The sequence below is a fragment of the Caretta caretta genome, chromosome 22 (assembly GCF_965140235.1).
Source record: "Caretta caretta isolate rCarCar2 chromosome 22, rCarCar1.hap1, whole genome shotgun sequence".
In the NCBI taxonomy this organism is placed as follows: domain Eukaryota; kingdom Metazoa; phylum Chordata; order Testudines; family Cheloniidae; genus Caretta; species Caretta caretta.
This window is the reverse complement of record NC_134227.1, coordinates 7,894,795-7,922,398: the sequence shown is the minus strand read 5'-3', so window position 1 is coordinate 7,922,398 and position 27,604 is coordinate 7,894,795. Positions and strand designations below refer to the sequence as shown.

The window sequence follows — 27,604 nt, the reverse complement described above, 5'->3', positions numbered from 1 at the left end:
GCTCGCCGTCCTGCGCAGGCGCACGCCCAGGGCCCGCCTCGCTCTCGTGCCAAGGCGGAAGGGTGAGAAGGGCCGGGGAAAAGCCGACCAGGGAGCCTCAAGGGGTGTGTCCCTTCGGCTCCGCCCCGCACTTTCCATTGGTCTACTAGCGGCAAGGGGGCGGGTTGCTGAGCTCTAGGCCTGTCGGGGCAGGGCAACGTGCGTCGGCTCCTCCCTCAAGACCACACCCGCTTAGGTAGGTGAGGGGTAAATCCCGCGAGAACTCCGGCTCGGCGGCAACCAGCTCTTTCCTCGCGCCCTCTGCCTTCTCGCGATGTTTCATGGGCTATATAAGGGGAGCCCCGGGAGGTGTTAGTCAGTCAGCGTCCTGCGTCAGGCAGGTGGCAGCAGTGTGGGGGCGCTCGTGAGGGCTTGGCCCCTGGCCTGTCTGGGGTCTCTCTAGGGCTGACCTCGGGCCAAGGGCTGACTTGGGGACCCAGCTTCTCTCCAGTCATGCTCCCCCTGGGGCGTCGCTGGCGACCCGCCACGTTGGGTGTGAAAACAAACGGCTCAGGCCTAGTCCCCAGCTGAGCTGGTCTAGTCCTCGTGCCCCCCCCCGCAGAAACCTGGGCAAGGCTCGCCGGCACCCTCCTGGCCAGGCTGTGGAGGGACGAGAAACCAGGGAAACTCCGCGCAGCCCACTCATTAAAGCGCATATAGGGGTCAGATGGAAATCCTATGCAAGCTTTGCGACCCAAAGGGTTGCTACAAAAACCACACAGAATGAGGGAGTGTGGCAGCAAGAGTACTAGGAAAGCACCGTGCGTGGCCATTGCGTTCCGAAGTCGGTGACTGATGAAATGGGTGAAGGAGTAACGGTGATAAACAGTACCTTGCAAACAGCATTTGCTTAGGCTGTGGTAATTGCAGAACCTACTGCGCTAGCCGTGGTAATGGCAGTGTCTTCTACAGTACTGGGGTAAAGGAGTTCTAGCAACATCACTTATGCTACCCTTTGTTTTAGATGTGTGTGTTAATTCAGGATATGTAGTTCTTAAAAATAAATAAATAAAACATCTCAGTCCTTACAAAGTGATTATACTTGGTCTGTTTAAATATCTCCCAATTCATTAGGGGGGCCAAGTGCTTACACTGAGTAAGTACATGCAACCTTGTCCTTGCAAACAGCAAGATGAGCAATGAAATCGTTTTAAATGAATGCTAGGAATGACATTTGTTGAGTATGTAAAAATGTTGTCTTACTCATCATACTAGAACTAAATTGTCTCCCTTAGGATATCTAGTATGATTTTCTCAGGAAGATGAAAAGCTGCTTTTTTTTAGTTTTGGTACACTGTGATATGGATAATACCATTTCCTCTTTGAGGAGCCTAGAACGATTTTTTAGGTGCCTTAAATATTTAAAAACAGTATAAATTAGGAACATAAGAAACTTATTTTAAGATATTCAGGATGCTCGCTTCTTTCCCTCATTCTGTCTGAGAGATGACTTTAGGTTTGTGAATGAGTAATCTTCCCAATAGAAGCGTGTGAACCTACCCTGTTTTGGAAAAGTCTGCTTTGAATTGCTGCAATTACTGATTTCCATTGACCCCAAAAGGGAGTAAAAAGTCTCTGAGCTGGAGCCTACCTCAGTCAGACTCGCTTTACAGAGCTCATAGCGAGAAACAGGCGTGTTGGAGCCTGAAGACCCTGTTTTGGAGATGTTGAAGCCACATGGCCTATCCTTATGGAAAAGGGTGACCCTTGGGGGTTTGGCACACTACAGGGTTAACCCTGGCAGCCAGTTTAAAGGCCAGAGCATAGCCCACGCAGTGTGAATCCATGACATAGCAATCTGTCTCAAGCAATGTTTCTGTTTCATATGGAGGAAGGGGCATTTAATGGTTCCTTTTTGGTCAATAAAAGGGAGTGGGAGTTATTGAAACATTAACCACATCTACACTAGGTAAATAGTTCTCAAACAATTAATGTGTTAAAACTATGACTTGCCCCTTTTACAATAGGATTTTAACCAGGATTAGCCATTAACACTTCAAAATCTTAAGTGTTGAAACTATTTGTAATGTTCAAAATGACACTATCGTGACTGTTTTTATGCATAACTTCATCACTCATGTAAGTAATGTTACAGTAAAACCTCTGGAATTTTCCAAGAAGTAGAAATTCCCTGACTCCCCCCTGTGTCCCACACCTCTGCCAGAAATATAGTAGCTCTTCCGCAACCTCCTATAACCCAGGGTAGAGCAGTGGCAGATCATGAGCAGACAATAATGGCTGGGGTTAGCTGGAGGCAGGGAAGGGAGGGCAGTCAGAGAAGGCCTGCTGCATCAGGGCAGCCTTGAAAATCATAGGAATGAAGGAGCTTCTCTCATAGTGAGAACTCATCCTTCAGGTGCCAAAATCTATAACTGGCGGGCATTTGCAATACTGGAGATAGTTTCTTCTGCATTAGACAAAGAGTGCTGTCTTCAGATTTTTAATGATCGATATTGGTCTGCAGAAAACTGAAAGTCTTCCTGGTCTGGGGACATTTATGATTCTGAGCCTTAATGAGCTTCGCTATGTTTCTTGGGGGCAGAAGTAGTTTTTTGCTTTGTTTAATCTCTCAGAAATGTTGGTGAATTTTTCTTGTATGGTTTGATGTCAGAGCAACTTTTATAGAAACTGGTGATGAAGCCTTCAGGGCTGAGGGGTCCTCTCTAGAGAGTGTTGATTTCCTGTTTATTCCCTCCCATACTGGATTTGTTTTTCCCTATTTTGCAGTAATCTTATTTCTTATGGTCTCCAACATGTTTGTGACAAAGCTTTGGAAGCTGTATCTGATCTACGTATTGCAGGATAGCGTTGTCCAGTTGTGAAGGGTTTCCTGAAACACCCAGGGGATTTGATGTATTACCCAGTACAAAAAGTTATAAAAATTGTTTTTATTCTGATGCTTGCCTCATCCAAGACTCTTGTCGTCTGTGCTGACGAGTAGGCATAATTCACACAATAACTTGAGATTTCGGATCAAAAGCAGAAACAGAAAGAGCTAAAGAAACACCATGGGGAGCCAAGAGAAGCAGAACTGCTGCGGTTTCCTTGGATCTTGCGCTGGGGGCAAAACAAAGGAGAAACTCAAAGAACTCCTACCAACTGTTTCCATTTTGCTCTACCTGGTTATTCATATTAAGTGATGGAGCATGGCTGAATTACCATAAACAATATTAAACCCAACTACCTTTCAAAAAACAAATTTGTGGGGTGAGACACAAAACTTATTTTCAAGACTGTGCTGTCAAGGTTGGATAGCGACAAGAAATGCTACATGTGATCCATCGGACGAATACCAAACCCATACTCATACTCTGATCCAGAAGCAGGGAGGTTAATTAGTTTGGGTGCAAACTGAAATCCAGTGTCTGAATCACAGCCTAGCATTACCATCTTTTAAACCTCGACCTCGTGAATAGTGATCACATCATAGGCGTGGTTGAGTGTGGTATGATATTACAGAGCCAGGGCAGGGCAAGCAAACATTGGCCCCAAGGAAAATGTAGGATGCTTTTAATAATTTGCAAGCACAGGTCACAAAAAGAATGGGGTGGGGCAACTCTAACCTGCCGGATGTAAATTATTCACTCTCCAAATGTTTAATTTACCTCCCTCTAAGGCCTGTTCATCCTGCCTACTGAGAATGAGACTTCAGATCAGTCTTTGTTTCTCTTAACTGCTATCTTCATACCTCCCAGTCTTGTATGATGCTTTGCATCAGATCCCTTGGCAATCTAGAATGATTTTCATACCCTGTGAGCATTACGAGATGGAACACCTATCAAAATTAGGATTGAGCAGGCCATCCACCCTAGATCAGCTTCTTATCAGCATCCTGGGCCATCCAGGCTCCTTACTGAGCCCTTTCTGCTCTGGATAAATGATGCAACTCTCCCAAAATGTCAGTCCACATGAGGCTTTGCTGTAGGCATATTCATGTTATGGGCAGTGCTGAACTAAGCTTTTGACTCTTTGGAATAGGGTTGGATTCTGGTTCTAGCCACATGGTGTGGTAATGCCCCACTTCCCATCAACAGTGTTGCTACAGGAGCATGTGAATCTTATGACACAAACATCATGACCTTGTGACACCAGCCCAGAGGAACCCCACGCTTTGTGCACCTACCCGTGGGGTGTGGGTGGAAAGAGAGTGCTAGTTGAACTAGGGAGCACCTTCTGTCCTGAGACAGGCTTGAACCAGGTAGGTCATGACGTGATGATGTTGCAGAGCGAATGTCCAGGCACTGAGTGTGCTGTACCCCCAGATCAGGACATTCTGCTTAGCAGTGGCAGGTTAGGGTGTGGTTGGATGGTTTATTACTGAAACGTTCTTCCACTTTGGCTTCAGATATGGAATTCTCTCCTTTTCTGACTCCACTGAAATGCCCCGGAAGCTGCATGCCTAGCAAGTCGGGGGAGGAGGGGAGCCACGTTGATTGACTCAGGAGAGTTTTGACTTAACCTTTTACCCCTCTCCAAATGAATCTAAAATGAAAAGGAAACTGACACTCACAGGCAGAGCCCAGTAGATGGGGATGTCGCTGCAGAGAATATTCAGAGTTGTTCCCAGTGTAGTGCGGTCAGCCGGTTCCGCCTCTGTGAAGCTGTAAGACATTTTGTCTCCAGAGACCTGCTGGAAACGAAGTTGCCACATATAGCCCTTCGTATGAGCCAGGTACAAGCATTGGTGCTTGATACCAGCAAGCAAGAAACCAAGTAGAGCTTGAGTCAGTGGAAATGTTCTGTAGCTTTCCTCTAGCAACTGTGGAGCACAGTTTCGTTAGCTAGAAGTAAATCCCTCTCAAAGTCACAGGAACTGTCTTTCACACCCAGGACCATGACATCCAGCCAAGTGCCGAACATTGGGCTGCCACACATCTGGGCTTCAGCAATTCGATCTAGTGTCCCCAGCTACCAGGGGATACCTTCCCCTGCAGGACAGGGGCCTTGGTCAATTTTTCACAGATTTTAAAATGAGAAGTAAGCTATTGAACTGTAAGCAGAACCTTGGTGGATGATTGACACCACTTTGAGTCCTATGAGACTCATCCAGCTCCCCTCCCTCTCCCCGGAAGTCAGACATCACTGGGTTTCCAGGGACAGCAGTTCAATAATCCATCTCTAACATTATCCTGAGGTTCTGTCAGAGGGAGGGGACATAAAAGGGCCATGAAAGTAAGGGCATGTCTGCACTGCATTTTAAAACCCCTGGCAATGAGTCTCAAAGCCCGGTTCTACAGACTCGGGCTCACAGGGCTTGTGCTATGCCACTGAAAGCAGCAGTGTAGACGTTCAGGCTCAGGCTCTGAAGCCTGGGGAGGAGGATGGGTTTCAGAGCCCGAGCCGCAACATCTACAGTGCTGCTGTTAGTGCTGCCATGCAAGCCCGAATCTGTAGCCCCAGGCTCTGACACTCACTGCCAGAGGTTTTAAAACACAGTGTCGATGTACCCTAAGAGGCTGAGGTGAGAGAATTTTGTGTCCAAATATGCCAAGAGCAGAATCTCTTGGTAACAGCAGACAGTGCAGCAGCTCCTTAACCATCCTGCTGAATACAGCCTGTATTTAATGGGGAAAATGCCTTTGAAAGCACATTTGTAGACAGCTATCTTGAGTTTCTGATTTGAGCCCTATATAGCCAACAGCTAGTGTCATTCAGAGACATCGTAGAGAGTATGGCACTGGCCATTCCACCAGCTGCTTGGGGAGTCCAGGTGCACTCAGTGTATCCAACTGTAATTCAGAAACTCACTTTCAGGGGAAAGGTGGGTTCTAAAATAAGGTGTCCAGCTTGATCTGTGGAGGGGGCCAGAGTACAGTTTAAGTTATGGACTGTGGACTGGGTCTATGAAGTTAGTGTCAAGGATCTAAACCAGATTGGCCACTGCTGTCCCTAGGAGGCTTGCAAATGATTGAGGGTAGAATATGAACCTTATATGCTAGTTACTGTTGCATTCAGTATTACTCAGTGGGGAAAATGATGCAAGGTACTTTTAGGATCATTTCCTCCCTTCATTTATTTGGTCATTTGTACATGCAGTTATTTAGTATCCCTATATAACTGTGAGCACAAATTAGCTAAATTTGAACATTTAGGTTACTTGGAAATTGTCCCTAGATGATCATTAGGCTTCAGGGTTAACTGTCCACCAAGATGAATTTGGAGCAGTTTATCTCTCTCTTAGAGCTGCTTCAGTCAACGAGAGTGTTATTACATTTTGAAAGTTTATTTTCAAGCCATACGGGCTGGAAATATAACTTTAAAAATATGAAATCTTATTTACTACCGAATCTGATTCTTTCAGGGAGGCTGGATAAATACATTAAGTAGGCCAGGAGTTTGGCACCCCAGGTTTAAAATTTGTTGCTTTCAATCAAAGTCTAAAGAAGGCCAATGGCATTTTGGGATGTATAAGTAGGGGCATAGCGAGCAGATCGAGGGACGTGATCGTCCCCCTCTATTCGACATTGGTGAGGCCTCATCTGGAGTACTGGGTCCAGTTTTGGGCCCCACACTACAAGAAGGATGTGGATAAATTGGAAAGAGTCCAGCGAAGGGCAACAAAAATGATTAGGGGTCTGGAACACATGAGTTATGAGGAGAGGCTGAGGGAACTGGGATTGTTTAGTCTGCGGAAGAGAAGAATGAGGGGGGATTTGATAGCTGCTTTCAACTACCTGAGAGGTGGTTCCAGAGAGGATGGTTCTAGACTATTCTCAGTGGTGGAAGAGGACAGGACAAGGAGTAATGGTCTCAAGTTGCAGTGGGGGAGGTTTAGGTTGGATATTAGGAAAAACTTTTTCACTAGGAGGGTGGTGAAACACTGGAATGCGTTACCTAGGGAGGTGGTAGAATCTCCTTCCTTAGAAGTTTTTAAGGTCAGGCTTGACAAAGCCCTGGCTGGGATGATTTAATTGGGGATGGGTCCTGCTTTTGAGCAGGGGGTTGGACTAGATGACCTCCTGAGGTCCCTTCCAACCCTGATATTCTATGATTCTATGAAGTAGTACAACACTGTGATAATAGCCCAGACTTGTGAACCTTACTTTGGCTTTAAAATTTGGGAGATCTCTGGAAATTTCATCCAAGCTTGGTATGTTGAGTTTATCCATCTTCATCATGAAACATTTTTTACTGTTGGTGATTCTGAGACCTATTAGACCCTACAAGCAAACATCCAAAACGTCAGTAGGAGGCACTTGCAAAAAATAAAGTTTACGATGTTCATTGACCAACAAGATAACCTGTGAAATTTCCCTGGGTAAAAGCTTGCATAGAAGTTGTTTGTTATTTCCCCAGTAGAGATGCCTGGGTTGGTCTTGCCTATGCCCCCAGCAGAGAAGCTGTGCAAAGGTTATGAAAAGTTTTCACAAAGTTTACTGCAAACGCTCTCATCCATTTTAATTTAGGGCCATTTCACAACCTAGAATTTCAGTGGGTGTATGGGGAATAGCCAAATTCTAAACTTTTAGGGCTACATTTTCTGTTCAGCACAGGAGCAGCATAGAGGAAAAGATAGCTTGAAGCCATCTTTACATTCCTCTAATCTTGGAACTTCTGGCATTAGAGAAACCTGGATGCTGCACTAAATTATACCCAGCCCCACAGCTCCAAGGGTCCACTCAGGCAGCTGGGAATGACTGGGGTTTAGGGATCCCTTTTCTTCTGAGAACTCTTCTCCATACACGAGGAGCTTGTGAGTTGGAGAGAAGAGCCGCTATGCTTTAGTCCACCTGCTAATTCCCCCTTACACAAAGGATCAGGGGGCTGGATTGCCTGCTTTGCCTTAGCAGGGTCAAGAATCTGGCCCCAAGCGTCTTGACAGCAACTGGTTTTCATCTGAAAGGAAATTTGTACTTTTGAAAATATCTCTTAGATCGTCAATGAAAAGGAGACTCCTTTTCATTCAGTAGTAGTTTATTTTTGAGCAAAAAATAATGACTTTTTCAAAATTGGCTCATACTTGAAAATTCAAAATGAAATATAAAACCCTTGATGTACGTTTTAGAATAGTTTCAAACTTGTGTTTAACTCTCTCTGAACCACAGACTACTAACTCGATGAACGGGTGTTTAGTTTAACATTGGTTTATCCAGCATTTCTGCCTCCATCTGGGCCCATTCACATAAGGAGTGATGGTGTAATTTTCAGCTCAGTAAAGTTTAAAATTAGTTAGAGAGAAGCTACCTCCTGCTCTGGCAGGTACAGAACATCCTCGTGACTTGGATCAGACCCATGGTTCTCAAACTTTTTTTTTCGCGGACCACTTGAAAATTGCTGAGGGTCTCGGCGGACCACTTAACGATCTTTCCAAATGTTGTTTGTATCATTAGCTAACTATTGTAAAGCCCTTTGGATAAAAGCGCTATATTAAAAAAAACTTAATAATTAACAGTTTTTTGTTCTACAAATAAAAGCACACAACTCATATGTTAACATCAGTAGTCTTACCTTTCAAATGCGATGGATGTGTCCACTCTCCCCCACTGCGGCAGCCCCCGAGCTGGGGCTGGGAAGGAGGGGGGTCTGTTCCCTGCCGCAGCAGTTACAGAGCTGGGGCTGGGAAGGAGGGCCATCTCTCCCTGGCAGCCGCAGCCCTGGAGCTGGGGAAAGTCGCCTCTTTCTCTGGCCGCCGCAGCCCTGCACATCCCAAATTCCTCCCATCCCCTCTTCTCGACCCACTGCCACCTCACACCTACCCCCTATTCCCCCCCAGGCCACCACCTCACTTTACATGTGCGTCTTCTTCAGGGTCCAGGCACCTAATTAGTGGAGCCGCGCCTGCGTGTCTCCACTAATTAGGTGGGTGGCCCTTCATTCTCTCATGTGCAGCTGCCCAGGCATGCACTTTAGAGGGAACTATCCGCGGACCACCTGAATGGAGCTCACGGACCACAGTTTGGGAACCTCTGGATCAGACAAAACCTGCTGAGGATTTCACTTAAGCCTTTAAAAAACTCCATTGGAGAGCTGTGAAAGGAGCTGTGTAGCTAAAGAAAGAAACCTGCATATGCTTATCATTTTGATGTAATTTATTCATCCTCTACTTCTATTATCTACTTCAAAGCCCTAAAGTCAACATGTAAAGGGGGACTGAGACCCAATTTAAAGGATTAACTGAAAGTGACCATAGAAGAGATGTTTCTACATTAACTTTATATGCTGAGAGCTGGCCATGTGCAGCAGTAACTTGGTATGGCTATGCTGAGGTCAGTCACTAGTATTAGTCTGTCATCCACATCTACAACTAGCATTTGGCTGTTGCTGCCTAAATCAAATCTTTGTATGTTTACTTCGATTGTTAGCCCTTTGGGGCACCGACTGTCATTTTGTTCTGTGTTTGTACAGAGCTTCACACAATGAGGTGCTGGTTTGTGACTGGGGCTGCTAAGTGCTACCACAAAACAAATAAATAAAAATGATAATAAATATTGAGACTCTTGTATCATGCATGCTCCAAGGATAGGTTCAGTAATAACAGAATGGGACACCCCCGCCTGGTCTCCCTGCCTAAGTAAAAGCTGCTGTCTCCTGCACCGTAGTCTGGAAGAACATGGAAGAACTTATTCTATTGGGAGGGCTGATCAGAGACCAGATTGGCAAAGATTGCGGTCCTCTGCTGTGATTCCTGGAACAAAGTGGAAAAGGCAGAACTTTCTTGGCACAAGCACAAGTGGCCCTGGCTTGTTGATTATCTGAACTCAACCTTTTCCTCTTTCCAGTACAATCCAGCTCTTCCAGCCCATTTGCTTGCACTTACTTGGTTATAGTTGTACACAACTGTGGCTGTGGATTTCTTTCTTCTGACGTGGAAAGCGGCCACGTTCTCCCGTTCATTTACCATGGCCGTCTGCTCTTCCTCTTCCCCCTTGTTTCCCTGGATGACCATGTCAAGGACCTCAAAGAAACATTCAGGATATGAAATACCATCTGTAGACCCTAGCACATTCGTCAGGGAAGGGTGAAAGTGCAGTGAGCCAAGAGGCTTATTCCAGATACCCATAGCCCCTGAGGGCATGTCTACACAGCAAAGAAAAATCTGTGGCTGGCCCATGCCAGCTGACTCTGGTTTGCGGGCTCGAGCTTCCGGGCTGTTTCATTGCTATGTAGACTTCTGGGCTTGGGCTGGAGCTCAAGCTCTAGGGCCCTGTGGCATGGGAGAGGCCCAAAGCCCCAGAAGTCTACACAGCAATGAAACAGCCCAGAAGCCCAAGGCCCAGGAGCCAAGTCAGCTGGCATAGGAAAGCTGCAGGTTTTTCTTTGCTGTGTAGACGTGCCCTGAGGCAGCGGGGAGTCCACCCATGTACAGAAACGACATGCACATCAGCTTTTTTTTAAAGGCTGCTGATAATGCCAGTTCATTAAGTAGCCCCTTGAGTAACACAGTCTGACCCTGCATGTGCATCCCAGGAGAGAGTTTGGCCCACTGTACTTCACACAAATACAAGAATAAAAATAACAAAGACACCCAGAGGCAAATATAATTTATAGATTCATAGATATTTAGGTCAGAAGGGACCATCATGATCATCTAGTCTGACTTCCTGCACAACGCAGGCCACAGAATTTCACCCACCCACTCCTGCAAAAAAACCTCTCACCTATGTCTGAGCTACTGAAGTCCTCAATTCATGGTTTAAAGACTTCAAGGAGCAGAGAATCCTCCAGCAAGTGACCTGTGCCCCATGCTACAGAGAAAGGCGAAAAACCTCCAGGGCCTCTTCCAATCTGCCCTGGAGGAAAATTCCTTCCCGACCCCAAATATGGCGATCAGCTAAACCCTGAGCATATGGGCAAGATTCACCAGCCAGATTCTACAGAAAATTCTTTCCTGGGTAACTCAGATCCCACCCCATCTAACATCCCATCACAGGCCATTGGGCCTATTTACCATGAATATTTAATTACCAAAACCATATTATCCCATCATACCATCTCCTCCATAAACTTATCGAGTTTAATCTTAAAGCCAGATAGATCTTTTGCCCCCACTGCTTCCCTTGGAAGGCTGTTCCAAAACTTCAGTGGGGTTGCAAAATTATAGCCGGAAGCCAGATTTTACCCTCTGTGCCGACAGGGTTTCTGTTGAGTTAAGCAGGAGCTATGACTGAATCAGGGGGCTTACTATGCCAACAGGGGGTGAATTTTCAAAGTGGTGCACCAGGCTGCCCACTCTTACTGCGAATGGCTAAATTCCCCAGGCACTGAGCTGGATTTACCTTAGTTTACTTCTTAACTGTGCTACAACACTTATTACAACCAAGAACTGCTATAAAATTGCACATACTGTGTGTGTAAATACAGGAAAGTACCTACTTTCAAAGGAAGTTCTCGATGTAACTTCTAAAGTAAAGGCATGATCTGTATACACAGTGCTGGCGGATTAGAATGACACATGCAAACTGCAAGGAACCCATAGCTAAATCACCCACCGAGGGACAAGTTGGAGAAGTCCTTGCCTTGATATGAATATATATCAGAGCCCTTTCAGACACATTTTGAGGTTTATAAACCTGATCTTAAGAATAGTGCCTTGATGTCATGATGATTTCTAGATCATTATGTCATGCTGTCTGAAATGGACAGTTTGAGCTGGTAAGGTGAAAACTTTGCATGTAAGAATGATTGATAGAATTTGTAAATGTGCATTAGGGACAGAAATGCAAGTTTGTGCCAGGTCTGGTATCTCAGAGAACAGTTTGTGGCTGAAATTGCCGGACATGTATCAGAGGCATGTTGCACAAACAGTGGCGGCATAAGCTTCCCACTGGCTGCTCTGCTTACCTTTTCTGTGTGTTTGTGGGTCAGGTAAACTCCCACCAAAGTGCCGGCAACTATGAAGAAGCCCAGGAGAATCACCATCACTGAGGCAAGCATGATTCTCTGTTGGGTTGTGCTCACTTTGGGCATGAAGCTGTAAACCTGAAGAGAAATAAATGTCCCGGGTTATTGATAATTCTCAGTTACAAAGTGTGTCTGGTGGTGAAAACATCAGAAATAGGAGACGTGTTCCTGGTAAAGTCTTGACTAAATGGTTTGATCTTGCAAACTCTTATTCAGATAAGTAGTTCTCAGTCACACTACTCCAGCTGACTTTGGCGGGACTACGTAAAGTTTTAAAGCATTAGGCCCTAAATGAGGGGAATAAAACTGGAGAGAGGTAGCAAAAGCAAAAACTAAACATTCCTCCCCCAAAACCATCTTGTTCACAGAGCTGAATTTGCAGTATGTTCTCTAGCCTCACTTTAAATGGCGCCATGCTCAAGTCAGAACATAGAACAGGCTGTGCATTCAGTCAGGATAAGCATCTTCTGGGTGTCCATGCCAAGGGCTTTCCCAGGCCAGAGGGGGCTGGGTGCTGACCGAAGGCAGCGGTGTACTTTATAGAAAGGTATTTAAATGTTAAAGTTTAATTTCTAGTGAAGATATTTAGAATGTGTGCAGACTGGTGAAAACCAGCCCTCATTTAAATCATGCATTTTTAAATATTACACATTTTAGACAGTTTTTAAAATTGAAGTCCCCATTTCAGCCCTGCGTCACCTTGCTGAGCTGACATGCTGCCAATGCTCTTCCCTACCGTCATGAAGGGCATCTTAGATTTAATCCATACCTTGAAATGTTCAGAGTTTGCTTCAGCCCAGACTTCCCCCAGCTGCTCCCCAAGGGCCCTCTCATTCACCCCACCTGTCCTCTTGCCACCCACCTGTATTGATTTACCCACCACCTGGACATTTTTTTTGCACAGAGCTGGCCCCAAATCATCTTCTCTAAGCCTAGGGACAAGATCCCGCACCCCCTGTTTCTGGTAAGGGTAAATACCATTGTCCTGGTTTAGCAATTGGGAGACATTAATTGGGGAATGTGCTTTCTTTGAATCATGTTGAATGCAGGCTGTTTAAAAACATGGCCAGGGGACAGAGACTGCAGTCTCCTATCCAATCTAGGCGTGTGACATCAAGCTGATTCATTTGAGACAAATACACTCTGCACATAACTCTTTCTTTGATCAAATGACTAGCTAATAGGCATTGATTAAATATTTCTGGGAGACACATGCTACCAAACAGGGGGTCTCCCATTCCTTCTAACCAAAAATTACGTTACTTACAAGTGGCTGAGCAGGCACGGTGAGCTCGGTAGTGCTTTTGCAATCCATCTTTTTCGTCCCTCACTGTAAATCCAAGGCAGCTGTTTTCCCTCCCAGGAGCCCTCCCATGCTTTTATAAAGTGTCCAGGGATCCAGTGTTCTTTTTCCCCCTATGATTTTTAAAGCCCTGAACTTCCTTGTTATTGCTGCAGGAATTTTTCATGATTGTCCAAACATGATAATAGAAACGAACCATTATAAAACTATCAAATTTATTACTAACAGGGCCTCATAAAATCATCTCTTGTCTGGGAACTGGGAAGGTTTTAAAAAAGCAGCTGGAATCACATTTTGGATATAAATTCTGCTGAACTTTAAAATGTGTGTTTAAAGGAGAGGAGGCTTCTGGCATGGTATTCTCCAGGAGGGGTCTTTAACAGAGAATCCGGTTCCCCCTTGGTTCAATCAGTCTGGATTGAACTTCTCAGGTCCACTAAAACTGACCTTCCTAAATTAGTTCCAGAAGACTGGAAGAAAGCTAATATGGTGTCAATATTTTAAAAGGCCAAATGGGATGACCCAGGTGATTATAGGCTGACATCAGTTCTCGGCAAAATAATGAAGCAGCTGCTACAGGACTTGATTAATAAAGAATTAAAGGAGGGTAATATAGTTAATGCCAATCAATGTGGGTATATGGAAAATATGTACGTCAACATGGGTATACATCAAACTAACTTGTAAGGTGAATAAAAAGATACCAAGTTTGGTTGATAAAAGTAATAGTGTTGATGTAATATACTTAGACTTCTGTAAGGCATTTGACTTGGTACTGCACAACATTTTGATTAATCAAAGCTATATGATATAAAATTAACATACCACATTAAATGGATTCAAAGCTGGCTCACTGATAGGTCTTAAAATGTCATTGTAAATGGGGACTCATCATTGACTGGGTATGTTTCTAGTGGGGTTCCACAAAGATATGTTTTTGGCCCTATGGTATTCAATATGTTTTTCAATGACCTGGAAGAAAACAAAAATTCATCCCTGATAAAGTTTGCGGGTGACACAAAAATTGGGGGAGTGATAAATAAAGAAGAAGACAGGTCACTAATACAGAGCGTTTTGGATCCAGGGCCACCCGGGGTGTGGGGGGGCAAGTTGGGCAATTTGCCCTGGGCCCCACAGGGGCCCCCACGAGAGTTTTTGGCGGTGGGTCGCGGAGTGAAGGACCCACCGCCGAAGACCCGCCACCGCTTCTTCCGCTCCGGGTCTTCGGCAGCAATTCAGCAGCGGGGGTCCTTCTGCTCCATGTCTTCAGCACCTATGATGACGGCTGTCCTTACGTGATGGGGGACTTTATCTTGGCAGTGACTCTGAAAAAGATTTGTGGGGGGAGTGGTGATAATTGGCTGAGCTCCCAGCGCAACTCTGTGGCAACTCTGTGACCAAAAAGGCTCATGCAATGCTTGAATGCATAAACGGGATTCTCGAATAGGAGTAGAGAGGTTATTTTACCTCTGTATTTGGCACTGGTGTGACTGCTGCTGGAATAGTGTGTCTAGCTCCGGAGTGTACAATTCAAGAAGGATGTTGAGCAATTGGAGAGGGTTCAGAGAAGAACAAGAAGAATGATTAAAGGGTTAGAAAACATGTCTTATGATGATAGACTAAAGGAGCTCAGTCTGTTTAGGCTAACAAGGAGAAGGTTAAGGGGTGACATGATTGCAGTCTATGAGAACCTACATGAAGAGCAAATACTAAATAATGGGCTTCTCAATTTAGCAGAGGAAGGTGTAACACAGTCCAATGACTGGAAGTTGAAGCTAGACAAATTCAGACTGGAAATAGGGCACACATTTTTAACAATGAGGTTAATTAACCATTGGAACAATTTACCAAGGGTCGTGGTGGAGTTTCCATCACTGATAATTTTTAAATCAAGGTTGGATGTTTTTCTAAAAGCTCTGCTCTAGGAATTGTTTTGCGGCAGTTCCCTGGCCTGTGTCATACAGGAGGTCAGACTTGATGATCACAATGATCCCTTCTGGCCTTGGAATCTGTGCGCCTGTGAAATCTGTCCTACTGGTCACTAGCATAATTTTTCTAGAGGAATGTGGCTATTGTGGGAGATTGTGGTTGTGATGTGCGAATCACTCTGCTTTCCTTTCACCCCTGTGCTCTGCTTCATCCCTTCCATTATGCTACCCTCCTACATCTGCATCACTTCCCCAGTCCTCATCTACCAGGTGCCATGCCTCACCTCCTTCAAATCCTGCCTTCCCTGCACCTCTTCAGTAAATCCCTCTTTTACTTCCCCAGTAACACCCCACGCCCTCCTATCCCTGTACTGTCCAGTGCTGTTTCATGTGTATTTGTGTTTGGAGATTGTAAACTCTTCAGAGCAAGGAATATGCTGTGTCTACACTTGCAAAGTGCTTTGTTAATTAACAGTGCTCAGTAGCAGGTCCTCTGGTTAGGAATGAGTCAAAACGACCGGTCAATTGCTGACACAAGCATGTGCTAAAAAAAGGGCCTCCTCCTATTGAAGTTTCAGAGGAACAGCCGTGTTAGTCTGTATTCGCAAAAAGAAAAGGAGTACTTGTGGCACCTTAGAGACTAACCAATTTATTTGAGCATGAGCTTTCGTGAGCTACAGCTCACTTCATCAGACCTGATGAAGTGAGCTGTAGCTCACGAAAGCTCATGCTCAAATAAATTGGTTAGTCTCTAAGGTGCCACAAGTACTCCTCTCCTATTGAAGTGAGTAGTAATTCTGCCACTGACCTCAATGGGAGTAGAACTGGGTCTTGTGGATGTTCCTCTTCATGGCTACCTGGCTCTTCAAATTGTTTCTATATAGGGCTTGTCTACACAGCAACGTTAATTTGGATTAAGGTAGGTATAAATGTAGAGTGTAAATGTCAACAGATTAACTCTTTGTGGATGCTCTTATTCCAGAATAAGGTTGCTTTATTCCAAATTATCTTCTCCCATTTTTAAAGTGGCTTAAGCTATTTGGAATAAGAACATCATCGGCATGGAAGCATGTCTTTTGGAAGGTGGCCGAAGCATATGAATGTTTAGCATATCTGGCACGTAAATACTGTGCAATACTACAAAAGTGCCATGCAAACGCCTGTTCCCACTTTCAGGTGACATTGTAAATAAGAAGTGGGCAGCATTATGTCCCGTAAATCTAAACAAACTTGTTTGTCATAGCGCTTGGCTGAACAAGAAGTAGGACTGAGTAGACTTGTAGGCTCTAAAGTTTTCCATTGTTCTGGTTTTTTCAGTGCAGTTATGTAACAAAAAAAATCCTACATTTGTAAGTTGCACTTTCATGATAAAGAGATTGCACTACAGTACTTGTATGAGGTGAATTGAAAAATACAATTTCTTTATCTTTTTACAGTGCAAATACTTGTAATAAAAATAATAAGATAAAGTGAGCACTGTGCACTTTGTACTCTGTATAGTAGTTGAAATCAATATATTTGAAAATGTAGAAAAACATCCAAAAATATTAAATAAATTTCAATTGGTATTCTATTGTTTAACAGTCCGACTAAAACTGCGATTAATCGTGATTAATTTTTTGAATCACGATTAATTTTTTTGAGTTAATCACGTGAGGTAACTGCAATTAATCATCAGCCCTAATATATATATATATATATAAAATTTGATCAAACCAATAATTAATACCTGGAAACATACTACTGAACTGTCTCAGACCAACACAAGAGGACAGTTAAAGAACCAGTCTAATGATTCAACATTAAATAGCCACATTGTCATTCATAATGCTTCTTTTCTCATAATATTGTCCTTTTGTAAGTGAAGCTTACGTTGGTTTTTTTCACTTTTGTTCAAACTGTTCAATTCTATGTTTGCTCATGAAAGTGGGAAGATGTCACTAAACCTATCCACTCTCAAGGCACTACTGGGAGGCAAAGTGACAAATTCACGCTACAAGATTTGGGGAAAGACCATAGAGAAACTTTAACACTGTCTTACTCTTGGTATAAAACACAGCTGATTGGCACAGCTCTGACACACTGTGTTTCTGGCAGAACAAAGCATAGAGCCTCCTGTTTAGATCACGAGCATCAGGATCAGGTTTACTTCATAAGAATATTCAGAGTCACTAGAACCACGATTTCCCTGGTAACTGCTCACTTCATCCCACCATCATCCTGCCCATTTGGACTTTGTAATTGTTTTTTGCAGTTGCACCTCCACCTGTCTTTTAGCCAGGGCAGTGCTTCTCATTTGTGAGATCCTGCTCTGTCTGTGCCTCCCTTGTGTGTCCCCTTCTGTCCCCTCACAATCTTCCTCCTCCTGTCTCTCTTGGCTTTTCACCTGGTCCTGAAATCAAGGCCCCGGCACGGCAAGATGAGACCGCCCATCCAGTCTCTTCACCTGAGAAGGACCAGTGAAGGAGAGGGACCTGCCTAGACCATCCAGACCAGGGGTGGCCAACCTGGGGCTCCGAAGCCACATGCGGCTCTTCAGAAGTTAATATGCGGCTCCTTGTCTAGGCACCAACTCCGGGGCTGGAGCTACAGGTGCCAACTTTCCAATATGCCGGGGGGTGCTCACTGCTCAACCCCTGGCTTTTCCACAGGCCCGGTCCCCATTCCACCCCTTTCTGCCCCTTCCCCTGAGCCTGCCATGCCCTTGCTCCTCCCCCTCCCACCCAGAGCCTCCAGCACGCCACTAAACAGCTGATGGGGAGGGAGGGGGAGGTACCGACTGGTGGGGCTGCCGGTGGGTGGGAGGCGCTGGAAGCGGGGGCGGGACCTGATGGGGGGCTGCTGACGTGTTACTGTGGCTCTTTGGCAATGCATATTGGTAAATTCTGGCTCCTTCTCAGGCTCAGGTTGGCCACCCTGATCCAGACGATGTCCCTGACTGGGGAGCTGAACCAGTGTCCAGAGCAACAGCTATCATGGCCAGCCTCCTGGCCCAAGCATCAGTCCATGACTGACCAGCTGCCCCGGATCCTGAGAAGATCAACAAAAGCCATATTACCCCATCGTTTACTGTCGGATCGCCTCTCTCCCTTTTATATGTACTGAGTCATTCCCCACTCAGAATCAAACGACTAAACAAACCCTTTCTTCCCCATCAAAAAGGCCTGCTTAACAGAATAAGGGGCTTAAACAAATATTCCCTGTCTCAAAAAGAAATTTGGATAAGGTTTGTGTGTTTGGCATAATTGCTCAATTTCAGTTTTAATGCTTTTTGCCTTGTGTTGAGTCTTTTCCCTTTGTGTGTCTCAGTCAATACATTTCTAAGCTTTGGCATTTATTTCCTAGTGTGTTTGTCCTTGCACCAAGAAGGCTGAGATCTCTGTAGCTGGAGCCCTTGTTTAACCCTGTTACTGTTGGACAGTGAGTTGGCTATGTTAACACCTTTGATTTTTAGGGGCCATATAGTCCATCAAAATCGATATAACACCTCCCAAGTAAAAACATTTGCTTATCCACATTTTATGGATTTCCTTATCTGTGTAGTATATTACAGGAAGCAAGTAATTCAGTACCTACACACATTAACTGGATTATCACCTTATCTGAATTAGTTAGTACTTGCCGAAAACTCTTGGGAACAAAAGCACATAGCGGAACTGCACTGCAAGCAGCGAGCATCAGATACACAAAATGGCTCCTGGATTTCCCCACGTCGCCATCATGAACAGCAGAGATTAGAGGCGCCTGGATCCCTCTACAGATGCTGGCCTGGGAAAGGCCACGAAGGGGGAAGCACTTTTATTATGCATTTGAGAATGAAGTTTTTAATTATGAGTTTGGATCTGCTGGGAAAACATTTCCTCCTACTGCACCCAAACCCTCCCCTAGCTTCCTGTCTGTGCCCAAAGCCAGCACAAACTTTCCCTTCTGAGGCAACTCCCAAGAAGCTTCCTGACCCTTCCCTCAGTCTCAGGCCTACCCTATCCAGGAGAGGTTCTTCCTCTGGAGCATCTGGGGGCTGTGCTCCAGTCAAAAAGACCAGAAATCATCATTAATGACACCAGAATTCTGGAGGGGCTGTTAACCCTTGTGAGTCAGGTTTAAGCCAATCCCTCACTATTAGAGATCAGGATGAGACCCATTGTGGAGACCGATTACCCCACGTCTGCTACTGTGTGCCATCTTTTGAAGCATCTGGTACTTGCCACAGTCAGAAACAGGATACTGAGCTAGAGGGACCTTGGGTCTCATCCCATCTGGCAATTCCTATGTTCCTAAAATAAAATCAAAAGGAACTAAATGTACCTCCCCCCCTATGCTATGTGCTATTCCCAGCTGTTAAATTAACAGAGCTGCTCTGTGGCTATGTGACTGATCCACGCAGGGCAGCACTGGGGTGCCCAGAATGGACACGACACACATGTAAAATACTACGTGTTTGATTGTGTCTCCCTCTACTGGCTGTCCACAAAAAGAACAAAAGCTTCCTACTCCTACCAGCTTAGGGAGTTACTCCGCAGGAGAGGGTTGACAGCACATTGAAAAGTTCTTTATTCAATGACTGCATGTATCACAAAGGTTGTAGCATGTATAGCTAAGATAAAAGGGTTGAGAGCCTTCAGATCCAGGACTAATATACAGACAGGTTTGTTATAAGTGCATTCTAGTACTTCTGTGCTTCTTCAGGAAGGACAGAACGCTCTAGCGGCCAAAACCGATGTAAATGATGATTCCCCAGAAGTGCACATAGATGCTCCATCTACGCTTCTGTGAGCTCTGGAAAATCGAAAAAAGGCATTTATATTCATTTTGCCATGTGTTTGCTTTCCCCAGTTCCTCCATGTTAACTCCATGAGGGGTTTCAGTAGCTGACTTTGCTCGTTTTGGTCAAATCATCTTGAAAATCCATATCATCTCACAACTAAACAATGTTTCAGATGAGGAAGCCTAACACATGGCTTTCATGTATTTGGTTTTAAAGAAGAGGTACTGACACGAAGGGTGGGAAATTCAACCCATTGTGGATGAGTCATACAATAGAACCTCCATTTTATGAACATCAGTCTTGTGAATGATCAGTTATAGGAACCATTTATCCCAATGAAAAAATATACAAAAAAGAAAAAAAGTCACAAAGTGACGTCAGTGAAGAATAAGTGGGCGTCACTTCACAATCCAACACTTTTATAGCACTGGAAATTGTTTTGGAGTGGTTTAAAGAACCAGAAGAAAGCAAGGTTTCAGAGTAACAGCCGTGTTAGTCTGTATTCGCAAAAAGAAAAGGAGTACTTGTGGCACCTTAGAGACTAACCAATTTATTTGAGCATGAGCTTTCGTGAGCTACAGCTCACTTCATCAGATGCATACCGTGGAAACTGCAGCAGACTTTATATATACACAGAGAATATGAAAAAATACCTCCTCCCACCCCATTGTCCAGCTGGTAATAGCTTATCTAAAGTGATCATCAGGTGGGCCATTTCCAGCACAAATCCAGGTTTTCTCACCCTCCACCCCCCCACACAAATTCACTCTCCTGCTGGTAAAAGCAGCAAAGAAAGCAATGCACTGTACCACTCTGCAACTTGTGCACCATACCTACTATTCAATTTTATGAACTTGTAGATTTTTATAAACTCCTCAACACCAGTTACTTCATGAAATAAGGGTTCTATTGAGTTACCCTACCAACATGTAAATTGGGGGTGCAACTATGAACTTCCAAAAGACTAAGATGGCAAAAGTTGTGGCAATTGCCCAGTGAGGAAGGCCCACTCTGAGCACATCTGTGGTAGAAGATGGGGGTTGGTGCTTTCCTCTGGACTCTGATTACTTGGTAAGGGATGGACTTTTATGGCCTAGGGTCACCTCAGCACCTACACTGTGTTGAAGGCCAAAAGACCCATCGGAGATGAGGGGGAACTGAGGCTTAGAGTCTGCAATGCCAGGCCATGAGGGGGTGCTCTTGGACTGCAAAAACTGTAGGGAAATGCAAGTGATTGTTATCTTCCTTCCAAAGGGTTCAGCGTACAGAACTCTAGCTGGTGGGAGGGTCACCATGAGGATGTAGGAAGAAAACAATAAAGTGAGAGAAAATGGCAGCAGGGCCCTGTAGATTCTCCTTCCCAGAGGCACTGGCCTCTTTTGCTTCAACTCACAGCATCATGCTGAATCTTTCTCAGAGAATACAGGACAGGAATGAGCCCTGTGACTCCATCCTTTCCTGAGCTGTGGATGTGTCATGTTGTCCCTTACTACACACCCCTCAGTAACTCATGTCATCGCTGACGTAATGTTTGAAACAGAGGGCTCCGACCCCAGCCCAGTAGATGGGGATGTCGCTGCAGAGAATGTTCAGAGTCGTTCCCAGCGCTGTGCGGTTGGCCAGTTGACCCTCACTGAAGGTGTAGGACAAGCTGTCTTCTCCAGGGCCCTGCTGGGAAACAAGGCAAAACTGTTTGCATTCGTATAAAACTGAAATTAAATTTAAGGGAGGAAAAAAGGGAAATATTCCAGCTCTGATTGGAGCTGCCTGCTCCCAGAAACACGCTGGGAACTGTATCAGTTCTTCCATTTTTGTCAGTGAAAATCCCTTTTAGAGAATCACCTCTCTCTGACACCGCAGAGGGTGTTCTGTGTCAGGCTAGTCAATCTCTCCTTCCCTGGCCAAGCTGGCTCCCCCTTCTGCTCCACTTACCTGTGTGTCAAAATTCTCGATTTTCTGGGTAATTTCAGCCAGGCTGAACACTCCCTTCTGTCCTGTACCCGGAGGCCAATGAGACCCTGGAAGGCAATGGGGAGAGAGGCTGGCTGCACAAGTGACAGGACACTCAGGCATTCAGTGCCTGAACCCACAGCCCATTGTACATCAGTGTGTGTGAAATGGGTTCAGGTGTTCCAGTCCAGAGAGCGGGAGGAGTGTGCAGATCAGCAGCATAGCTGGCAATCAGCTATTACAGCACCACAGTAGAGGCTTTGGGAGCTTTAATGTGAAAGACGTAACAGGGTGGCCTGCCCCTGTAAGAGTTGGGGGCCTGCATGTGGCCAGCCCTCTCCAGTTAGCCTGCCTGCTATACCTTAATTAGTTGAAGCAGCTTGGTACAGAGGAGCTGATTCCCCCATAAAGAGCAGCTGGAAGCTGCAGAGAGGGGGATGCACAGGGAGACACACAACCATGGAGACTGCTGGGAGTGTCTAGACTCCATCAGGGGGCCCTGAGTTTCAGGGGAAAGGCCCCAGGCAGGGAAGGCCTGGGAGACCCCAGAGGGAAAGACTGGAAGTACTTCATGCAAATTGGAGAACTTTATATGGGGATACTTTTGTTACTTTGTTACCTCCAGCCCAAGGAGGGGGTTGGCTTAGCCAAAGAAGCGTTGTTTAGTAGTTTAATTTAAGGGACCCTGAGCTGAAAAAGAAGGAAACTGAGGCAGGGTGCCTGCAGAGCAATCTCAGGCCATGAGGTGGTGCTCAGGAGGCAGCCAGCCCATCCACCAAAGGCTAGTCCAAGGGCACCAAATGTATGGCCCATGGGCCAGCTCCAGCTCCCAGGACCCAGAGCTCATTCTTCCAGGGCATGTGGCCCATAGCCCTGAGGGGGCATGGCTGAGGAGAGCTTGTGTCTGACTGGCCACAGGCAACTGAGCCCTCTCCCCTCCTGAGCGGTTGCCACCAGCGGCCCCACAGCCTGAGCTCAAAGAGGAGGTTCCTTCCCTACCCATCACCCTCCTTGTTCCCGTGGCTGCCAGGCCCCACAGCACCAGACTGAGGAGAGCAGCTGCTGATCTGCCTCCACCACTGCTTCATGCTGCTCTCAGCAGCCCAGCTGCAGGGAAGAGTCTCCTCCCTCACTCCCGCCGGCCACCATTGAGCCCTGTGCGCCAGCACCCAAAGGTGGGGGAAGCTACTGCCTGGAGGGGAAATGGAAGAGGACGCCAAAGGAAGCTGGTTAAGAGAGAAAGGGGCTTGGGGAAGGAGGCATGTGCCAAGGGGGGCTGAGCTGTGCGAATTCCCACGGGGTGGGAGTGGGGCGGAGGACAGAAAGTGCCCAAGGGGTAAGGGACTGAGGGAAGGAAAATCACAAGAAGCTGGAGCGGCATGGGGACCAGCCATAGTCACAAGAAGCTGGAGAGGGTGGGGACTGGCCATAGTGGAGAAACACAGAGCTCAGTTAATGGACAGAGTAAGGGCGGCTGTCTATTGGCTTTAAATGCAGTATTTAATTTCACTATCAAAAGGGGCGTGTTGTGCAGTTAGTGAAAATGAAAATTTGCCTGTTATCAATGGTGGTCTCACCTTTGCAGGGCTCCCCAGACTCTAACTGGAAGGGTAAGTGGGCCCTCACTGCAGAATTTATTTGACACCCCCTGCACTAGGCAATGAGGAAAAGAAGCCTGATATCTGCTGAATAGGCTCCTTGCTGTGATGTCTGCACAGTCTCGGCCCAGCTGCTAATGGACAGAGAAGCCTGTGTCACAGTAAAACTGTTATCACCAGTGACCCTCTTCTTGGCAGTCCCAGGGGTTTGTGACTGTCACTAGCAGATGTGCCCGTGTGATTCTTGCAGTGTCAAATCCCCTCACCTGTGGGGAATCCTGCTGTGTGGACAGCGGTGCACATACGCTCTACTGAAAGGAATACATCAGACTGGTTCATGTACATGTGTTTCCTCTGGAGTCTGGACCTGCTGCATGGCTGCCTCATTTACACAGGCATCTTAAGCTCTACACCCCAGAGCTAACTGCAGGATTGATTTTAGAATGACAGCGGTGATTATTCTTGGTCTAAGTGGGGACTGAACTTAGCACCTCTGGATCTAAAGCCATAAGCCTCTGCTTAGTTGAGGCTACTAGCTGAGCAAAAGAACCGTCTTTATTAGCTTAGAGGCAGTTGTGGACTTATGACCTATTATATGTGATCTAGCCACTGTGGAGAAAGCAGCACATCATGTAAGCTCTTGTTCTGGTTTCTGTCCTGACCTGCCTCATGTGCCAGGCATTTCTAAGGGTTCACACACCAGTCTTGTTGGAATAATTTTCACACCCAGCGCTCTGAGATCCCATTTACTCTTTCACGTCAGCCTGGAACATCTGTGGGACTCACGGGTTTATAGTCATGCACGACAGTCGCTGAGGTTGTGTTGCCCTCGACGTGAAAGGCAGCCACGTTCTCCTGGCTGCTCACCATCATCGTCTGCTCAGTCACTTCCCCGTTGCTTCCACTGCTGGTGATTTGGATGATCTGCAGGAGACACATCGCACACGATGAAATGTTTTCATTGGACTCTGCTGCCTCTCAGGCCATTTGCCTGGGTAGGGGCTCTGTAAACAAACAGATGGACGATAAAAGGCCAGCCAAGTATTGGGCCTGCTGGCCATGACAGTGCCCTCTGGTGATACGGCCTGCGCCAAAGGCTGCTGGCTGGCATTTACCAGCTGGGCAAAGCCTGAGAGGGGTGAATTGCACAGAAGATCCACAGTAAAACAGCAATAGGCATAACTGAACTTTGGGCTTTTCTCTTCCAACAAAGCTGGATTGGAACGTGGACACAGAGTCGGCATTTGGGAACAAGAGCATAACAATGTGTATGAGTGTAAGAGGGTGGCTTGCCTCTTTAAGGGCCAGAGGTCTGAGGCCAGCCAGCCCTGGTCAATTATCAGAACCAGCTGGAAAGGGAGTAGGGGATTATAAAAGCCAGCAAGTAACTCAACTGTGGGGGTCCTGAGTGTCTCCTGCAGTGGTCCCTGAAGAAGGGTGGTTCCAGGTGGGAAGCCCTGGGAGTGTCGCTGGGTAGCAAGCCCCAGATGGAAATTTTGATTTTCCTTTTCTGAGTTTGGTTCTTTGGACAATCAGTGGAGCCCAGTGTAACAACGGCAACAGACACTTTATGTTTCCTATGGGGAACGGTTTGGAAGTGGCACCTCCCGGGGAGCTGTCTGAGAAGCCACAAGGCTGAAGAAGCCATGTTGTAAGCAGCGGCTATAACACTGGAGGTTGTTAATTAACCCCGTGTCAGAGTGAGTTCTTACGTGGCAGAAGATCCAGACACAATAAAGTATAACACGTGATGCCAGGGGTAATCCAGTCCTAGACAGCAGGAGAGAACATTCAGAGCTGCATGGCAGGGAGCGGAATAACTCTATGACGACAGAACTGATTTAAAAGGTCTAGCAGCCAGCTGCAATTTTGGAAATATGAAAGCTTCTTTGACAAGAGACCAGATAGTGTGTGGGATACAAGACTCACAAGTACGAGAGTGGTTGCTCAGCTGTGTTGTGGACAGCACTCACTCAGCCCTCCTCTCCAGCATGGTCAAGGATGGGCACGCAGGCACACCCTCAGCACACAAATCGCAATCCAATGTCACACAAAGATGTGTCATCATCACTCAGAGGTGGCTCTGCAGGCATGGTGGGCTTGGTGCTATCTTTGGAGTCCATTTCTGCTGCACGTTAAATGCAAACCCAGAGATGCTGCCTTCTCCCTGAAGAGCTGGGCTTTATATAGAGTCTCTTTATATAAGAGTGGAATGGGCCAAGGGGTGTTTCCCCTTCCGTATTTCAGCAAACGTTCTTGCCAAGAACAGATCAGCCAACTGACAGGTTATTATCCTGGGTTTGATCTGATGAACCTTCAACAAACTTTCACTTTCATTAGTATAGAATGGAAAGAAGGTATAAAGGAAACACGATCTTTTACATTTTGTACTGAGGTTTATTAGGTGATTTTTTACAAAAAAGATCCCCCCTCTAAATTTGGGTGTGTTACTATTGTATAATATTTATATTTCATAAATATCCAGCAGCCCCAATAAGAACCAGGCCTCATTGCAACAAGTGCTGTGCAAAGACATGAATATGTGGTCCCTGCCCCAAAGCATTTAGAGTCTAAAAAAAGGGGAAAAGTATATAGTTGTTAAATAAAAAATACAGTTATTCCTGTATCTTAATGAAGTTTGAGATACCTTCTTAAGAGCTTGAAAAATCTGAGTTGTAGATTGTCTGAGTCTCTTCCCGAGAAAGTGACATGTCTACCATGATAAAGACCAGATGAAAGGGATGTTCCGGATTTAAAGCCAAGCAGCACTTCCCCCCTAGGGGCTGGAGATGGACTTGCCTGAGTCCACTCCCGAGCTCTGGGATGACACTAACCACTGACAACAAACCATGAGTGGGTTGCACCACCAGAGAGGAAGGGGGGAGGAAATTAATGTGTCAAAGGGACATTGTCCACTGGATGTTCACACCAGCAGGTGAGGAAACTGAGGCAAAGGACACTATCGGGGTGGATATTTTACTTACTAGTCGCATAGACATTTGTTGATGTATTGTTGTGTTCTCCCAAATTTATAATGCATTGCTTTTCTTCTTTAAAAAGTTTCCTTGATATTATACACACAGGGCTTGTGAGAAGATAAATATTGCCTGCTAAGGGTGCCCAGGGGTGGTATTTAGTTTTCTGTGTGGTGGCTCAAGCTGGTATGTTTGTTATGTAACCCTTCTGCCCATCAGAGTTGGCAGCAACAAGGGCCGGGTTCAGTATCTAGGGTTTCCATTCCAATAACACAATGCAAAACCGGCTCGAGCCCCCACCCAGTGACCTGGGACAAATATATACCACCCCCGCTGGGCGCCTCCAAGAGGCAATAGTTCCCCTCTCGCAAGCACGGAGTCTGAGTGTAGCAAAAAGTCTTTTAATAACAGAGATAGACAATGTGGCATTATGTTGGGGAAACACCACGAACAGGATTCATAACACAACCCATGAGCAAAAACCCACCCGAAGCAAATTGGGGCATGTCCTTTCCCTTGGGTTCTTGAGTCCAGCAACCCGAAATCACCCAAAGTCCCTGAAGTCTCTGTCCCTGGTCAGGGCAGCCCCAGAGTTCGAAAGTTTATCTGCAGAGTTTTACCTCCCAACCTGGGTGGAGATGGAGGGTGGAGAAGAGGTAAGGGGCACCTTACATGATCTGAAACTGGCTGCCCCACAGCTCCATAGGGCTTTGCTCCTCTCTGTTCCGCCCCACCAGCCAGTCCACAAACTGCTCCGCGTCCCACAAGCAGCTCCCACCATTCAACAAACTGCTCCGCTCGGCATCCCACAAGCAGCTCCTGCCGTCCCATGAACTGCTCCACCAGCCGGTCCACAAGCCACTCCAGCCGTCCCGCAAACTGCTCCACCATATATCTTCAGGCTCCCCCACTACTTAACACAACACTCGGTGATTTCAGCTCTTAGTCAGTTTTTAGCTCTTTTGTGATTTCAGCTTGTAGTAGGGGAGCCTCGGTGCTGGTGCACCATTAGCCCAAAGCCAATTCAGCTCAGCAGCCTGTAACCAGACTCCTAATGGAGTCAACATTAGCTCTGACATTCCACAGTGGAGAGAGGAGGAAGTGCTATTAGCATGTAAAGCCCTCACCAGAGGGCCCATACCACCAAGTATAAATACCTGTTCCCACTCTGCCTCAATTCACAGAGTTTTGGAACCCATGTCCCT

The 27,604-nt window shown here is 46.1% G+C and overlaps 1 protein-coding gene and 1 long non-coding RNA gene across 2 annotated transcripts; one reads left to right on the top strand and one right to left on the bottom strand.

Moving 5' to 3' along the window:
* The first annotated feature begins 27 nt into the window (after positions 1-27).
* On the top strand, positions 28-19,083 carry LOC125625327 (uncharacterized). Its single transcript, XR_007353513.2, has 3 exons — positions 28-235; positions 17,515-17,703; positions 18,012-19,083. It is a non-coding gene; the product is annotated as an uncharacterized LOC125625327 (long non-coding RNA).
* LOC125625326 (surfactant protein C-like) lies at positions 2,954-13,220 on the bottom strand. The gene is made up of 6 exons (XM_048827206.2): positions 13,148-13,220; positions 11,821-11,958; positions 9,797-9,934; positions 7,083-7,199; positions 4,550-4,669; positions 2,954-3,096 (listed from the first exon to the last, which is right to left on the bottom strand). The coding sequence occupies exons 1-6, from the start codon at positions 13,193-13,195 to the stop codon at positions 3,013-3,015; spliced, it is 645 nt and encodes a 214-aa protein (XP_048683163.1). The 5' UTR covers positions 13,196-13,220; the 3' UTR covers positions 2,954-3,012.
* Positions 19,084-27,604: the final 8,521 nt, after the last annotated feature.